Source organism: Mus musculus, chromosome 6 (genome assembly GCF_000001635.26).
Source record: "Mus musculus strain C57BL/6J chromosome 6, GRCm38.p6 C57BL/6J".
Classification (NCBI taxonomy): domain Eukaryota; kingdom Metazoa; phylum Chordata; class Mammalia; order Rodentia; family Muridae; genus Mus; species Mus musculus.
In genome coordinates this window covers 43136043-43154983 of record NC_000072.6, presented here as the reverse complement: position 1 = coordinate 43154983, position 18941 = coordinate 43136043, and the positions used below count along the sequence as shown (strand labels likewise).

General features: G+C 36.9%; 1 protein-coding gene and 1 pseudogene across 1 annotated transcript; both read right to left on the bottom strand.

Moving 5' to 3' along the window:
• Positions 1-744: 744 nt before the first annotated feature.
• Olfr237 (olfactory receptor 237) lies at positions 745-1677 on the bottom strand. Its single transcript, NM_146654.1, has one exon. It carries the CDS (start codon positions 1675-1677, stop codon positions 745-747), a length of 933 nt encoding a protein of 310 aa, NP_666865.1.
• Olfr439-ps1 (olfactory receptor 439, pseudogene 1) lies at positions 16565-17157 on the bottom strand (annotated as a pseudogene).

Below are 18941 nucleotides of genomic sequence, written 5' to 3'. Positions count from 1 at the left end.
CAGAATCAACTAACCTAGGGAGCTCCCAGATACTGAACCACCAACCAAAGAGCAAGCATGGGATTGAACTAGGAAACTTAGCACATATGTAGCAGAAGTGCAGGTTGGCCTACATGTGGTTACCCCAGCAACTGGAATAGGGGCTATTTCTGAATCTGTTTCCTGCCTGAGGATCCTGTTCCCATAACTGGACTGCCTTATCTAGCCTCAGTCTTACAGTGACTTGATGTGCCAGGGTAGGATGATATCCAAGGGGGCCTCCCCTTTCCCAGAGGAGAGAGGAATGGGAGAAGGGTTGTGTGTGCGTGTGTGTGGGGGTGCTTTAAGGAGAGGGGCTGAGATTGGGATGTAAAATGAATAAAGGAAGGAAGGAAGGAAGAAAGGAAGGAAGGAAGGAAGGAAGGAAGGAAGGAAGGAAGAAAGAAAGAAAGAAAGAAAGAAAGAAAGAAAGAATGAATGAATGAATTGTGGGGAAGAATGGGGAAACTCTCCCAATGTCATGGTGTTAACCACTGAGGATTTAAGACCTATCATATGAATCCCATGGTTTCTGACTCCTAAGTCTAAGAGATATAGGGCTGTTATCCCAGACTTCACAAGATAGGGTCTTAGAAATCTATGTAGATATATAGTCTGTAATATGTTGCTTTAGGAGAGTATTTATAGTAGAAAAGGCAAAGGAGTGTCAACTACTATATAGGGCAGAAAGAAAAATGATCCATCCAAGTCGTTCTCTGATGTCTCTCACATTGATCTTTCCTTCAACAGTGACCTCCTGAGGGCACCCTTGACCTCAGCATTCCTCAGGCTGTAGATCAGGGGGTTCAGCATAGGGTTGAAAAGGCTGTAAAACAGGGAAAGGATCTTTTGCTGCAGTTCAGGGTGCTGGGATTTGGGGGCCATGTACATGACAATGGCACTGCCAAAGAAGAGCCCTACCACACAGAGGTGGGAGGAACAGGTGGAAAAGGCCTTTCTTCGACCCTCCCCTGACTGGATCCTCAGGATTGCCACCAGGATGCGTGTGTAGGAGACCAGCACTAAGCACAGGGGCCCCACTAATATGAACACACAAGCTGCAAAGATAACAACTTGATTGAGTGTTGTGTCAGCACAGGCCAGCTTGAGGACAGACAGGATTTCACAGAAGAAGTGATTGACTTCATGAGGCCCACAGAAGGGCAGCCTCAGGATGAGGACCAAATGGACCAGAGCCAGAAGAAAGCTAAATATCCAGGAAACAGCAGCCAGAATGGTACACACTCTCCAACTCATGATGACAGTGTAGTGTAGGGGGTGGCAGATGGCCACAAACCTATCATAGGACATCACCACTAAAATCAGGCACTCTATGTGAGCAAAAGCCAGATACAAGAATGTTTGCATTAGGCATGGAATGAAGGAGATGGTTCTTCTTTGAGTCACAAGATTTGCCAGCATCTTGGGGACATTATTGGAAGCATAGGACATGTCAACAATGGCCAGATGAGAGAGGAAGAAGTACATGGGTGTGTGCAGTCTGTGGTCCAGGCAGATTATTCCAAAGATGATTCCATTCCCCAGAAGGGTAAAGGAATAAAACAGAGAGAAAAGCCCGAAGAGGAAACACTCCACAGCTAGGTCAGCTTGGAATCCCAGTAGAGTGACCTCTGTGATCCATGTCTGGTTGGCTTTCATTCTCCTGTACAAAGACTTTGTTCACACGGAAAAGTCAAAGCTGTGAAATAAATAGAGATACAAATTATTTAATGATTATGTTATAGAGAACATTTTGAAGTGCATCACCTAAGATGGAGCCTTGGGTTTTGCTTTGAGATATGCTCCAAATTTCACTTGACTACAGTTATAAAAATGAGGAAAATGTTCTGCTGTATCTTAGAGCATTAGTAGCAAAGGCTGGTGAGATATCTCAATGGGTAAGTGAGCTTGCTGCCATGGCTGACCACCTAACTTCAGTCTCTGGACTCGCATAGTGGAAAGAGAGAACCAGATGTAGAACTCATCCCTTGACTTTCACATGCACTTTGGAAACATCCACATGCGCGGGCACACAGACACACAGACACAGACACAGACACAGACACAGACACACACACACACACACACACACACACACACACACACACACATGCACAGGCACTACACTAAACCAACAAATAAATAAATATTTAAAAAGCTAAGTATGTATGGGTCCATATCAGCATATAAGTCAATGTCATCACAGCACAATGAGTTTCAGTGTGCTTCATGTAAGAGAAGTTCCATTCAAATATTCACACATACATTGTTTTAGGCTCTTCATATTTTCTGGTTACATTTCAGTATGAATATCTTGACTACTCACATGATTAGAAGAGAGATGGTCTTGCTAAATGGAATAGCTATTTTCACTTCATTTCTTGGGCTTGCCTGTCTTCATGTACAATTCTGTTGTTTTATTTTGTGTTCTGTGTGCTTCTTCACCAATACTCAATATTCAATTTAATCATTATTTAAAGGATACTTTAAGCATATACAATGGGCACATACATATATCTTAAGTATATCTATGTACCATGCAGTGACTTCCATATAGGGAGTTATCCCATAAGGCCATCTGTCCTAATTAGGTCATTGCATCTTATTCTACAATGGATACATTTAGTGATGCCACACAGTGACAGAATTGTCTAATGTGTACTTCTTAGATAAAATCTGCCATTCAATGACACATGTCTGTATAGCTTAACATTTGTCCTTCTGAATCTTCTTAAAGCACTGAAAGTGGAAAGCAGTAAAACAATAAATTCATTTTGATTATGTCTTGTTTGGGTGTTACCGTTAGTATAACAATATAGGGCAAAGCCTAACTCATGTTCTGCTATGTCACAGTCTTTTGACCTCAGTGTTTTTGCAGTTTGGAGAATCAGATGGCCACCAAATTTTTTCACAGGATCTTCCTCATTACCCATTTACTTGCCCAACGTTGTGCTTTATCATCTACATCCTGAGAAACTTACAAGGATGCTAGCAGTTGATATTTATGGTTTATTCACCCTAGAGAGCTTTTTCTTAAAGGGCTTTGGTTTTGGCTAGACAGAATATAAAGCTGGGTTATGAAAGGCCTGGGAAAGAACATTAATTAAAACATCTATTACACACGTGATGTTGCATTACATCTAACCACATCACCACCCCCATCGAAACAACCTTATTTCTACACTTTGAAATCTTGCTTAAACTTTTTAATCTAAAAAGGCATTTTTATTTGAAATATCTGCAAACTCAAGTCTATATATTACAATTTGGGTTATATTAATAGAGTAATTTTTCACTTAATAGGAACTTTTTAATATAAAATTATATTGCACATTGTTATTTGAACAAGAATAAATATTTTTTTACATCTTGGTATGTTTGTTTCCAATGTTCTTCGTTTTAATACTCTTTTTTTCAAAAGTATCTAATATTTTCTTTTTCTTTTTTTTCTTTATTATTTATTTATTTATTTATTTATTTATTTATTACCCAGAAATGTGCCTGTCCAAAGGAAGAACAGGGACAAAAAATGGAACAGAGGCTGACGAAAGGGCTAACTAGGAACCAGCCCCACCCAAAGATATATCATGTCTGTAGACATAAAACCCAACATTTTTGCCATGGTCAAGAGGTGCTTGGGGACAGGAACCAAGTATACCAGTTCCTCAGGAGGTCGGGCCAGCAACTGACCAATGCAGAGGTGGATGCTTGGAGCCAACCATCAGGGTGAACTCAGGGAACCTGGTGGGAGAGCTGGCAGAAGGACTGGAGGAGCAGAAGGGGATTGCAACTCCATTGGAAGACCAACAAAGGCTGGCCTGAGCACCCAGTTCTCCCAGAGACCAGACCACCAACCAAGAAGTGTACCTAACAGGATCTTTGGCTCCAGACACAAATGTAGCACAGGATGGCCTTGCCCAACATCATTAGGAGGAGAGGCCATGGGTCCCAGGGAGGTTTTATACCCCAGAGTAGGGGGATGCTGGAGCGGTGGGGCAGGAGAGTGTGGGTGAGTGGGGGGAGCACTCTCATCCAGGGAAAAGGGAGGGGAGAGGGAAGATGTGGAAGGGGTTGTGGCTGAGGGGTAAATGGAAAGTGGGATATCATTTGAGATGTAAACAAATGGAATGATTAATAATAATAAAAGAAAAGAAGAAATGTACAATTATCTACATATAATTACCACATGTGTACATGTGATATGACATATAGCATAAAATACCAGAATATTTATATCCTTATGTTGACCTTATTTAAATACGTGAACAAGATGGTCAGTAAAATACGTATTTCTTAATATTAATTTTTTCTCTACAATATGAGATGGTTCAGGGGCTTATCTTTTAAATAAGTTTTTCTTTTTCCTAATAAACATGTAATATTAAGCTGAAAAATTGAGCATCTCATTTTGGAAAAATCTAGAATATGCTATGTAGTTAATTTTTCACATTATTTCTGCTAATTGTATGAGTAATTTTTACAATGTTATAATTGTAATCTACCATCTGTGTTCTACGAAATAATCTGCATGATAAAAAAAACTAGCCTATATTAAAAAATGAACAGGAAACATCAATTACATTTATTTTTATAAAAGAAAAGAAAATCTCTTCTGAGTCATACTGGTGGACACAATGGTCAAGATTTTCTATTGACCGACAATAGAAATGGATCTTAAATCAGGTTGGACATTCTTTTGACTCCCTGTGCTTGTTAATAAAGGTACTAGCTCAGAACATTCCGGAACTGGCATAGTTCAAAAAACCTGATCATTGTCAAGCAGAGAAATATATTTCAGCATTTTTTAAGTTTCTTGTCTGAGATGTAGCTTCTGATGATTTCATGTTAGAAATAAAAATAACAGAAACAGGAATAAAAAGAGTATCAGAAATGTAAAATCTGGAGCAATAGAGGATGTCACTATCATGACTTTAGTAGTTTGCTTTCTTTAGAAACGTTTAGTCTTGTTCTACATGTCGGTCCGTGAAGCCTTCTTCTTCGTCTAGATCCTGCTTAAGACCTTGGCACATGTTTTGACTTAGTGATTTCCTTCTGTTTGTTTATGTTTCTGAAATGGACCAGTGTGCCCATTAATGGTCACCTTTGAACTTAGTACAGTGATATTGCTTGTGAAAGGGACATTAGATCTCTGTGAACTCGACTGTATCTATGTTGGCTGATACATTTTAATCATTTTGTTTTTATAAGTTGATGGTCATCTTGAGTTAACTCCCAAGGTCTTGTGTAGATATTTCACTAGAGTTCCAATATATAGAAACAGAACTGGACCAGTAAAATAACTTTCAGACATTCACATGTAGTGAGGTTTATTTTATTCAACAGATTGATGCATTTTTGGCTTAATATTAATGGTTGGATTCATACAAGCAGAATACATGGAGTGTATATTAATATCTAACTTCTACTTGGCAGATGTATAATGTGGGAATCTGTTTACCTTATTGCACAGCATACATTTTGTGACAGAACAGAAGTTAGAAATGTTTTAGAACAGCAGTTCCCAACCTGTGAGGAGTCAAGTGACTGACTTACAGGGTTACGTATCAGATAATCTGCATAACAGATATTTGTATTCACAACAGTAGCAAAATTACAGTTATTAAGTAGCAATAAAATAATTTTATAGTTGGGGATCACCACAATATGAGGGACTGTATTAAAAGTCACAGTGGTCAAGAGCCACAGTTGTAGATACAGAGCAGTAATGACCTGCTGACTCAAGTTGAAAGAGTCCAACAACGCTTTCCTGAGCCTTCCAGAGGCACAGCCATTTTACGTCTGTAAAGGTTCATTGTCTGGGATATGGCTGGGTCCTTGCTACATCAAGCACAGCCATTCAGACAGTTCATGAGTCAATGCTCAAGCAACCTAATAACATTGTTTGATTCATGTGAATTCACCATTAGATTAATCTGCCTTCTTACATAAGTCTTTTTATTGGGCTATGCTCATTGTACACGGCATGTGCTAAGCTTTCTAAGGGCATTTTCATGCAACTTATAAGGGAGTTTGAGCAAACTCTTCCTTTATACTCTGCTTTTTTCTTCTCTCTTATAATTAGCCTCCATTGTCCAGGCAGAATAGAAGGGCATGGTGGCAAATGTCTTTAATCCTAGCGATTCAGAAAGAGATCACTGTGAGTTCAAGGCCAGCCTGATCTACAGAGTGAGTTCCAGGACAGCCAGGGCTACATAATAAGACCGTATCTTTTTAGGGTGGGGGGAGATACCTCACTTAGACCCCTTTATTTACTTAGACAGTTTTACTTCAACTTTGATGACATGTATACACAATTGATTTTATATCTTAAAGTTCAAGATCTTCCATGCATTTTGATAAGCAAGAGCCAGACATAAATAGGGGCATGAAGGTTTTTAGTGAAATAATTTTATCAGATATGAACCTATCTAAACCACATGTAATGCCAGCATCAGTTTTATTTTTAAAAATTTTGTAGCAAAGACAATAAAAAGACAAGTCTACAGTGATAGCCACAAACAGTGAAAACACGTCCACATACTCACAACACACAGTCACAATACACACACTCATGACACACACACAAAACACACACACACACACACAAAACACACACACACACACACACACACACACACAAACTCACACACACACTCACACATACACAACACACACACCAGTAAACTCAACTGTGAATCCAACAAAGATTGAGCAACACAGTGAATGGTCGACATTTCCTTACCTTCTCTCTGTTGCTATGCATCTGTACCTTAGGTTTCAGAGAACCAAAAGTAGGATAATTTTATCTTCAGCAACCCAGAGAAAAAAAATCTTCATGGATTCATTCCTGTGTTTTCCATGACATGGTAACTTTAGCAGTGATAGTAAACCAGATTCTGAGAGTAACTAAATTTATTACAATTTGTGTCCTTATATTTATGCTTTAAAATCGTGATTATAAAGACATTTGAAGAGTAAAGCAAGTGACCAAACTCCAGTATTAAAAAAAGTCTAGATTTAAAACTATAAGGACAATTTTGGCAAGAGAGTAAATAGTTTGGAGAAATGGGGAAATATATTTAATTATTTAACATCGTCTCAAATGGACAAGTTTTGTCAGTCACAGTCTCAGAACAAGAGTTCATTAAAGACAAAGTCTGGGCAATAGACATTTGTCTAGTCTTTTCATGTATGGACAAATTCTGACATCGTCTTTATACTAATTATTAGCAGAGAGCTTTTACAGACTTTAGCCCTCTCCTCCCTTAACTTGAACCCATCAAGCACTGCCTTTGTGAATACTAATTTAGTTATTTCTATATGCCTCCTTTTGCCTTAGCCCACCCATCTGGAAGATGAGAAGATGGGACAGACAATAAAGCTGACCTAATAAAATGAGTCTCTCTCTGTCTCTGTCTCTGTCTCTGTCTCTCTCTTTCTCTTATCTCCTCTCTTTCATGAGAGTCAATTGAGTTAAATTACCATGACATTTAACTAAATACTCAAATATGGTTATTATTATTATTAAAAATTCAATACCCATATTGAGATATAGGGAGTAGTTTCTATATCCAAATACTGCAAGAAATGGGTTAAGTCTCTAGTATCTACTCTGTTAAAATGAGGAATATAAAAGAATGACCCCTAATGGGCACTGAGTTCTCTGAGGGAAAAGACACCTATCTCCCTCACACTGTGATGTGAGGACTATGGAGAAGATGATGTTTCAGGGAAACAAAGGGAAGGAGTGAGCAAATGTAGGAGAATCAGTTTTAGAGCCAATTAACCCTGAAACTTTTAGGATTCCAGTGACTTAGCTGATAGGAGATGCCCCTGTCACACAGACATTGAGGTTCATTAACATATCAATCATTTCTTAATATTTTCTGGTACTGTTCCCTGGCACAGTCCTGATATTCAAGAGCATCCATGGGATGTAGGTGAAGAGTTTGAGAAGGACAGAGGGACCATGGACACAAAGGAATGGGCAATGAATCCTATAATACTGCTCAAGATTCTGGTCCTACCCCAGCTGGGACTGGACACTTCCTTATGATCTTAAGCCATGTATTTCACTGACATCTCTCCCACTTTTCTTTTGTAACTAATTCTCAGGAAAAAACAAACCCAACCCAACTCAACCCAATCCAACCAAACCAAACCAAAACAAATTGTATATTTACTTACCTTGACATAAGCAGCAATCTTTTCTTCAGGTATAGTCGTCTGCTTAGAAGAAACCTCAAATAGAAAAGGACAAATGTAAGATAGATTTAGGTGGCCTCTTCCCCTCTACAGGGACCACATTAGGGGAAGCCAAGATTCAGAGCTCTGACTATTGTGATGTACTTGCTTCTGCAGGTGCAGACTTTGCTTCTCACCCATTGTATTCAGACCTGTCCCTACAGACAAAACATAGTGATTCAAAGGTTGGGGTCTTATGGTGACACAGCCATAACATTCTCTCTAGGGATACGACTATGCCCCTGTGAACCAGTGTCATCATTTCCCATGTCTTTTCGCTTGTTTTTCAGTATTCCTATGGGATGGGTTATCTGTGGTTGCCTGGGATTAGATGATAATGGGGATTAGTCAGAAGCTAGATTCTGGTTCAGAAGAAAACATCAAAGTATACAACAAGTTAATGTCTTTCAATATGTATTTTATAAATATAAATATGACTCCCCCTCTGATACCACCTTTGATATGGGCGTTTCATTATTAGGTGCTCCATGGACCCTGGCAAGATGCCACCAAAGAAATAAATTTGTCCCAGTAGAAGAAGTGATACATAATAACCACCCCATGCTTCTTAAATCACATTCACATTTCAACTTGATACTCCCATGTACCTCACCTTTTCCTTTATTTTGTCTGTGTTTTGGATATTCAGAACAGCACTGATTCATTCCAATCTTGAGTTAAAGTCTGTGGATAAAATGAATCTTGCCCCCTGTCTAAGTCACTGTTCTATTTATGTGAAGACACACCGTGACGAAGGCATCTCTTACAAGAATAGAGAAAATAATTACTTGCTTACAGTTTTATAGGTTAATCTATTATCATAATGGCAGAAAGCATGCAAGCAGATGCTGGAGAAGTATCTGAGAATTGCGTACTGATCTGAAGGTAGAGAGATATACTCTGGATATGGAATAAACTTTCGAACTCATAGCCCAACCCCAGTAACATACTTCCTTTATCAAAGTCACCCCTCTCAAATCCTTCTAAAGCTTTTAAATACTACCACTGCTTGGTGAGTAAGTGTAGTCTCCCCCCCCCCGACCCCCCAGCCTGAAACCTGCTTGCTCAGGGGTGGAGCTTCCTGCTCAATCTTTCTGCCATGCCCACTGCTGTTGCCCGCTGCTTTGCTGTTCAGAAGCCCTCTCCTGTTCACCTGCAACCTTACTCCAAGATTATTTGGTGGGAATCGGGTCCCTCCCCCTCCTTCATAACCGAGTGTTGGAAACAAAAAAATTGAGCTTTGATCAGAGTGCCTTTCTTAGCTACATCATTTTCTCTCGTCGCCTAGCCCTTCTTCTCTTCCAGGTTTCCAAAATGCCTTTCCAGCCTAGAACCCAAACATGTAGTTGGCTGGCCGCACACAACAAGTAAGCATTCGAATAATTGATATTATACATCCATTTAAAAAATATTTACTTATTTTATATTTATATGAGTGCACTGCAACTGTCTTTAGACACACAGTAGAAAAATACACTGGATCCCTTTACAGATGGTTGTAAGCTACCGTGTGGTTGCTGGGAATTGAACTCAGGACCTTTGGTAGAACAGTCAGGTCTTTTAACCATTGAACCATTTCTCTACCATGTGTGGCCATTTTATTCAGACTACCTCACCCACCCATTAAACAGTAAAGTTAAAAGATTATAAAATCTTTCCAGTTCTTACTCCTGACATGTCAATCCATAACTTAGTTCTTTTTCCCCATTATAATATTTTTATTAATTATTTTGAAGTTTTGTACAATACAAACTGTGATTGAAAGAGCAACTTGCAATGAAAATTACATCTATCATTTGTAGAGTATGGGTAAGGGACTTAAGGGGAAGCCAGTGGGTTATTTCTGATTGTAAATAATCATTGCGGCTACTAAAGTGTCAGGCCACTGTCCTTCTTGTTGAAATCATCTTCTGAGTCTTTCAAGTATCCTCCATGAAAGCTTTCACTCTTAACCTGACTTCAATGTCCTAATCTATGGGTGCTGTAATGACGCCTCAGTGGTTAAGAGCATTGGCTGCTTTTTCAAAAGACCTACATTCAATTCCTAGCACTTACATGACACAAAGCTCCCTATAATACTAGTTCTAGAGAATTGGAAGCATTTTTATGGCACCTGTGATCAAAAAATATCTGTGGTTCAAGACACAGATAGACAGACAGACAGACAGACAGACAGACAGACAGGATAAACACGAATACACACAAAGTTAAAATCCCAATCATTTAGCACACTCATGAAGCCCTTTGCAATTATCTCTGGCCTCTTAGTAGACTGAAAATGCAGTTAATATGATTCATGTATGATTCAAGTTTATGCTTGAATTTTCTAAAAAAGATGGGTTCTCACTATGTAGCCCTGGTTGGCTGGCACATTTTTGTTTTTTACATTTATTTATTTATTTATTTATTTATTTATTTATTTATTTATTTATCTTTTTTATTAGGTATTTTCTTCATCATAATTTTATTGTTATTCTTTCCCACAAGAAAATTTAAAAAATGACTTATTAAACCCCACAAAGGACTAAAGTGTTTTTTATATATTTTTAAAAATAATGTAAATGGATTTAAGAAGATTTTAAGCCTTCTACAGAGAACTATATAATGTCGACAGCTTATTGTGGACACATGAGGTGTTATAATATGATTCTATTTTTGCAGGTGAAACGAGGATTCAATGAATGCACAATACCAACCTACAAGGAAAGGTGTGCCTCCTCATGCAGTCGTGACTTGCTTGTTATGGGATAACCAAGAGTTCTCTAATTGGACTTGGTCTACTCTGTCAGGGATATTTTAAACCTGGTAGTGAAAATTTGGTCATAAAACCATGGCTATAGAGGTCATATGTCTTTAAATAGAACTTACAACCATTTGTTTATCTATATTGACAGCCATTTTCATATCTAATATTGCTTTCACCTATAATCAGAAAAAATGTATATTGTTATGAAAATAGAGATACTCAGCTGCTTGAGGCACAGAGAAAAAGAGACACACCATCTTCAAAAGACTCAGGAAATGTTTCAGAAGGAGTGTAAAAGGTATAAGAGCTGGAATATATAGAGGAAGGAGTTGAAGCTCCATCTCCTGAGCCATTGTAGTCATGAACTTACAACAGCTTCAGTTTTCTGCATTGGGTCTGTCTAAGACTGGACCTATCGGCAGCTAGTTACAGATGGTTGGGGAGTTTATAAGGACCTACTTCTAATATGGACCTACCTACCCACATTGAATTATTAGCTAATGAAATATTATAGGGAAAGAGTAGTCAGCATCTTCAAATATCATCTCACTAGTGATTCTATGAGACTCTATTTATTAGTTAACTCCATGTTCATGGTCATGTAACTGCTCCTAGTTAAATTTGTTGACCTAAAAATATTTAATAAGAAAAGGAGAAAAATAGCAAAATTACAAAATAAATAAAATATATATAATATTTTGTCAAATTTATTATGTTAGGTAACTAATAGAAGAATACAATGGATCAACAATAGACACTTATAGTCCATAGGCCATTAAATTCAGTTAAGTTTTAGAATTTATCTGAAGGAAAGAATCCTCAGTCCAGAGTGGTTTCAAAGTGATAATTGATAATTAAATCTCTATTCATTCTTAATGACTCTGATTACCTTTGCTCTCCTGAGTGATAATGGAATCTCACTTGAATTAAGAGGGGCCAGACTAGATTTTTATATCTATGGGATATCGCCAAAATTCATCTTTATGACCCATTAGATCAGCTATTTGTTTTGTAAAAAGGTTTTATTAGAATAGATTCACACCCATTCACTCACATAATATTTATGGATGACTTCTCCAGAAATGGATCATGATATAAAATGGGGTTTGTAACGTCATGCATTTCTTTGAGTGTTTACAGAAAAATTGAGTTGATCTAGAGCTGAATTCCGTAATCCTTTCCCATTGTGATTCCTTTGCATCCAAGAAATTTTTTGTGACCCAGTGAATGGGTGCATAAAATAGCTACATAAATCAAATATGTACTGATAAGAAATCATAGAAAAAAATTTAAAACAAATTTAAATATACTTTTACATTTTTTAAAGACAAACCTAAATTTAACTACTAGTTAGATCATTTTTTTTTTAAAATAAGTAATTCAATCTTGGGATATTTGATACTGAAGAACACAATATTTGAAAAATATTTTCAATATTTTTGAGAGCTCACTAGTATTTTGATTTTTCATTTGGCCTCAGTGAGAATATACCGTTGTGGAAATATGTACAAAACTGGAAGAGACATGTTCAGAGTCACCTCAGTAATCATTAGATATTTTGTTCTAATTTCAAGCCAAAGTTTATGTAACTTTTTTTTAAAATGAAACTCAAGCAGGCAACTCAAATAGAAATTTTAGACTCTTAATCTAACATAACAAAATTTAAAGACATATTAATTTGTTACTTAGATACTGAACAATGAGATGCTTAGATACTGAGTAATGCTTTCTATATTTATACAAAAAATCTAAGAGCTGAAATTTTTGTACAGCATAAACACTGTAACTCATAGTGAACAGTAGACTCAGCTCTGTGGATTCAGGGAGCTCTCACTGATATTATTTGGTATAATGGCATGTATTATACTGTGTGTTCAGAACAAAAGCTACAGTGAGGCAATATGAAGCAAAACATTCAGCAACTATAAAAAGCAACTCAAATTTGTTATGTATTTGATCTTGAATTGATCTTTGTCTGATACATGTTCAGAAAACTTATTTTATCTATCAAAAGTAAAATTTTATTTATGCTTCCTAATTTATTTGTTTTTGTATGCAGTTTAAGAAACATATTTACAATGTCAGCATTCTTCTTCCATTGCCATATTTTTCTTCTACACATCATACTTAGGAAGACCACATCAGTATTGCCATATTATGACACTTTTTATAGTTGAGCATGTTGATCTGTTATCAGAGTAAATTCTTTTCTTCCAGTATGCCAGTAAATTACCTTTAATTGTTAAGGAATATAATATTTTATAGACATTTATTATTCTAATTTTTAACCTCTTCTGGTGTCTGAAGACTGTGACTGTGTATACCTATAAATGAAATAAATAAATCTTTAAAAAACCTGCAAAAAATATTAAGGTACTTTTGTGTATTTTGTGATTTTGTGTATTTAATAGGTAAACAAGTACATTTCTAGTATTTATTATCAAGTAGTATTGATTGTTTCCCAATAATTGGAATTATGTATACTCATTTCATAATGAATAAAGCCTCGCGAAGTTATCATGAAGATGATAAAGGACTTTAATAAGGACATTACTAGCTCCCCTAATGAAATTCTGGAGAATACAGGAAAATTCTTCTTAAAGAAGAAATACATAAATCTCTTTAAAAATTTCAGGAAGACACAATAAAACTGGTAAAGAAATTAAATAAAAGTGCCCGGGATCTAAAAATGGAAATAGAAACATTAAAGAAAATACAAAGCGAGACAACTCTGGAGATGGAAAACCTAGGAAAAAGAGCAAGAGTTACAGAAGCAAGTATCACCAACAACGAAATACAAGAGATAAAAGAGAGAATCTCAAGCATAAAATATACCATAGAAGACATTGACACAACAGTTAAAGAAAATACAAAAAGCAAAAAGCTTCTAACACAAAAATGAAATCCAGGACACAACAAAAAGACTAAACCTAAGAATAATAGGTATAGAAGAAAGTGAAGATTCCCAACTCAAAGGACCAGTAGACATGGTCAACAAAATTATAGAAGGAAACTTCCCTAACCAAAAGAAAGAGATGCCCATAAACATACAATAAGTCTACAGAACACCAAACAGATCAGACCAGAAAAGAAATTTCTCAGGTCATATAATAATTAAAACACCAAATGCATCGAACAAAGAAAGAACATTAAAAGCCGAAAGAGAAAAACGTCAAGTAACTTATAAAGGCAGACCTATCAGATTTATACCAGACTTCTCAACAGAGACTCTAAAACCAGAAGACCTTGGGCAAATGTGATACAGACCCTAGGAAAACAAAAATGCCAGCCCAACAAAACTCTCAATTACCATAGATGAAGAAACGAAGGTATTCCTTAACAAAACCATATCTAAACAATATCTTCCTGCTAATCCATCCCTACAGAGGATAATGGAAGGAAAAGAAAGAAAAAGCAAGAAATTAATCTTTCAACAAACTCAAGATAGCCACACAAACATAATTCTACCTCTAATAACAAAAATAACAGGAAGCAACTGTCACTGGTCCTTAATATCTCTTAATATCAATGAACTCAATACCTCCATATAGACATAGAGTAATAGATGGGATATGTAAACAGGACCCAGGATTTTGCTGCATATAAGAAACACACCTCAGTGACAAAGACAGATACTACCTCAAAATGACAACAACAACAACATCAACAACAGCAAAAAACCAAAACCAAACAAAAACAGAACAAAAAAAGTATGAAAAATGCTGTTTCTATGAAAGTATTTGTAGGAAGTAATTAAGGTATTTATTTATTTATTTTTGCTACCTTCAGTTTTACATGTTCTTTGTTTTACATAAGAGGACATAATGTTCCATTTTCTATTTATTTATTTATTTATTTATTTATTTATTTATTTATTTATGTGTGCACATGTGTATGTGTACTATAACATACATGTACAGATTGGATGACAACATTAGAGGGTTTTTTTTTAATTAATTAATTTATTTATTTTAGTTGATATTTTCTTTTTTTCCCCATTTTTTATTAGGTATTTAGCTCATTTACATTTCCAATGCTATACCAAAAGTCCCCCATACCCACCCACCCCCACTTCCCTACCCACCCACTCCCCCTTTTTGGCCCTGGCGTTCCCCTGTACTGGGGCATATAAAATTTGCGTGTTCAATAGGCCTCTCTTTCCAGTGATGGCTGACTAGGCCCTCTTTTGATACATATGCAGCTAGAGTCAAGAGCTCCGGGGTACTGGTTAGTTCTTAATGTTGTTCCACCTATAGGGTTGCAGATCCCTTTAGCTCCTTGGGTTCTTTCTCTAGCTCCTCCATTGGAAGTCCTGTGATCCATCCATTAGCTGACTGTGAGCATCCACTTCTGTGTTTGCTAGGCCCCGGCATAGTCTCACAAGAGACAGCTACATCTGGGTCCTTTCGATAAAATCTTGCTAGTGTATGCACTGGTGTCAGTGTTTGGATGCTGATTATGGGGTGGATCCCTGGATATGGCAGTCTCTACATGGTCCATCCTTTCATCTCAGCTCCAAACTTTGTCTCTGTAACTCCTTCCATGGGTGTTTTGTTCCCAATTCTAAGGAGGGGCATAGTGTCCACACAATGAAACTCCAAATTTTCTGCAAGGCAAAAGACACCGTCAATAAGACAAAAAGACCACCAACAGATTGGGAAAGGATCTTTACCTATCCTAAATCAGATAGGGGACTAATATCCAACATATATAAAGAACTCAAGAAGGTGGACTTCAGAAAATCAAATAACCCCATTAAAAAATGGGGCTCAGAACTGAACAAAGAATTCTCACCTGAGGAATACCGAATGGCAGAGAAGCACCTGAAAAAATGTTCAACATCCTTAATCATCAGGGAAATGCAAATCAAAATAACCCTGAGATTCCACCTCACACCAGTCAGAATGGCTAAGATCAAAAATTCAGGTGACAGCAGATGCTGGCGTGGATGTGGAGAAAGAGGAACACTCCTCCATTGTTGGTGGGATTGCAGGCTTGTACAACCACTCTGGAAATCAGTCTGGCGGTTCCTCAGAAAATTGGACATAGTACTACCGGAGGATCCAGCAATACCTCTCCTGGGCATATATCCAGAAGATGCCCCAACTGGTAAGAAGGACACATGCTCCACTATGTTCATAGCAGCCTTATTTATAATAGCCAGAAGCTGGAAAGAACCCAGATGCCCCTCAACAGAGGAATGGATACAGAAAATGTGGTACATCTACACAATGGAGTACTACTCAGCTATTAAAAAGAATGAATTTATGAAATTCCTAGCCAAATGGATGGACCTGGAGGACATCATCCTGAGTGAGGTAACACATTCACAAAGGAACTCACACAATATGTACTCACTGATAAGTGGATATTAGCCCCAAACCTAGGATTCCCAAGATATAAGATACAATTTACTAAACACATGAAACTCAAGAAGAATGTTCCATTTTCTGATGACTTTAATTCTAGCAAAGGGCAAAGTAAATGTGAGGCACCAAATTTTACAAGGAGTACAACCTTTCTTCCCAGAATGTTTCTCACAGTGCCTCCACTTCTTCACCATCTTTTCACAACACCCTTGACCTCAGCATTTGTCATGCTGTAGATTAGGGAGTTTAGCATGGGGTTGAAAAGGATGTAAAACAGGGCAAGAATCTTCTGCTGCTCCTCAAAGTACTAAGTCTTGGTGGCCAGGTATATGATGATGGCATTACCAGAGAAGGACCTGACCACACACAGGTGGGAGAAAGAGGTGGAGAAGGATTTTCTGTGTCCTTCTTTTGACTGACCCTTATGATGGTCATCAGGATTGATGCATAGGAGACAAGTACCAAGCTCAGTGGACCCACTCAGATATGTTTTAAAGTGTTATCTTGGGATTAGGTGTGGTCAGGATTTCTACAAACTAGTAAAAATAGTTACACACACATACAAATACACCTTAAAACTGGACATACTTAATGGATCCTCACAACATATATTTCATTAGTGTTAAATGTTTTTCCTTCCTCAGTGATTGCTGTTGATTGGAAGTACAGAGTATGGAATCCTTAATCTTTCATTGTTAGCCACATAGGACCTGTTCAGAGAGGAATGGAATCTTCCCAGTGGAGAAGATCATATTGGAAAATAATACCTCTGCATTGCTCAAATTTTAAATATTTTATTTATTTATTTTATTCAAGTTTTTATTCTGTTTTCTTCTAATTTCTCCCAGATCTCTTAGTTAATCTCTATTTTTAAAAACTGGGTGATGTTCTGCCATTAATACTTATTTATTAAATTTGATGTATTTTAACTATTTCTAATGCCTTCTTTCTAAATGCATGCCCTTAATTTGTATTTCTGATTCTTTAACAATACTAGAATGAGCACCTCATACCAATTTAATGTGTATTGAAAAGGAGAATGATTGAGTTTATTTCTCTCTGTGCATCATCTATGAGGCTGGAAACTTCTTAATGGTCTCTTTCACTCTCATTGTTTTAGTCCGAGATACAACTTTCTTCTTGAAGGAGTATTCTTAGATTGCTCCTAGTCTTTCACATTGTTTCATGTCAGATTTACCTCGTTTTTACCATTTGACTTAAACACAGTATTAATTCTTCAAAACATCCATACTGCCCTCCTCAATGATCCAAACTTAAAAGGCTCTGTCCACAGACCAAGGTCTGTGTGGGTTGGGGTGCTTCAGGTTTCTACTTAAGCTATTCTGTATTTTCAAAATTTTTGGTGGTTGTTGTTGTCATTATTGTTGTTGTTCCTTTCTCCTACATGGAATAACATTTGAGAAGAGCACACACACTAACTAATAACTGTATAAAACCAAGGCAAATTTATTCTTATCATTTCAGATACTAATGAGTTACACAATTGTATTTCTCTTACTGAGGACAATATACTTTAGTGAAACTTAGAACAGCTTCCTGTGTATGTAAATCTATGTTTGCTTCCAATCTTTGAAATGATTTAAACATTTAGCGTCATTGGAGAAGTTTTAGACTTTGTGGGTATAAGTTTTTGATTAATAATTTATATTTTAATGAGGATAAATATCCCAAAGCACAAATAACTCTGTTAATCATTACAATTTTTTTAAAGTGAAGTACTACCAGAAGATCCAGCAATACCTCTCCTGGGCATACACCCAGAACATGTTCCAACTAGTAATAAGGACACATGCTCTACTATGTTCATAGCAGCCTTATTTATAATAGCCAGAAGCTGGAAAGAACCCAGATGTCCCTCAACAGAGGAATGGATACAGAAAATGTAGTACATTTACACAATGGAGTACTACTCAGCTATTAAAAACAATGATTTATGAAATTCTTAGGCAAATGGATATATCTAGAGGAAGATCAGTTTTGAAATAAAAATGTTTGTTGATGGGGCTGGAGAGATGGCTCAGGGGTTAACAGCCCTGACTGCTCTTTCATAGGTCCTGAGTTCAAATGTTAGCAACCACATTTTGGTTCACAATCATCTGTAATAAGTTCTGACTCCATTTTCGGGGTGTCTTATGACAGCTAGAGTGTACCCAAATAAATAAATAAATACATACATACATACATACATACATACATACATACATACATACATAAATCTTTTTAATAAAGTTTGCTGACTATCATTAATTACTAGGCTTATAGCTAGGCTTACATTTTCTCTTAGCTTTGTTTATTTATGACACAAAAATATTTCCTTTGTCCTGGGCATATATCCAGAAGATGTTCCAACTGGTAAAAAGGACACATGCTCCACTATGTTCATAGCAGCCTTATTTATAATAGCCAGAAGCTGGAAAGAACCGAGATGCCCCTCAACAGAGGAATGGATACAGAAAATGTGGTACATTTACACAATGGAGTACTACTTAGCTATTAAAAAGAATGAATTTATGAAATTCCTAGGCAAATGGTTGGACCTGGAG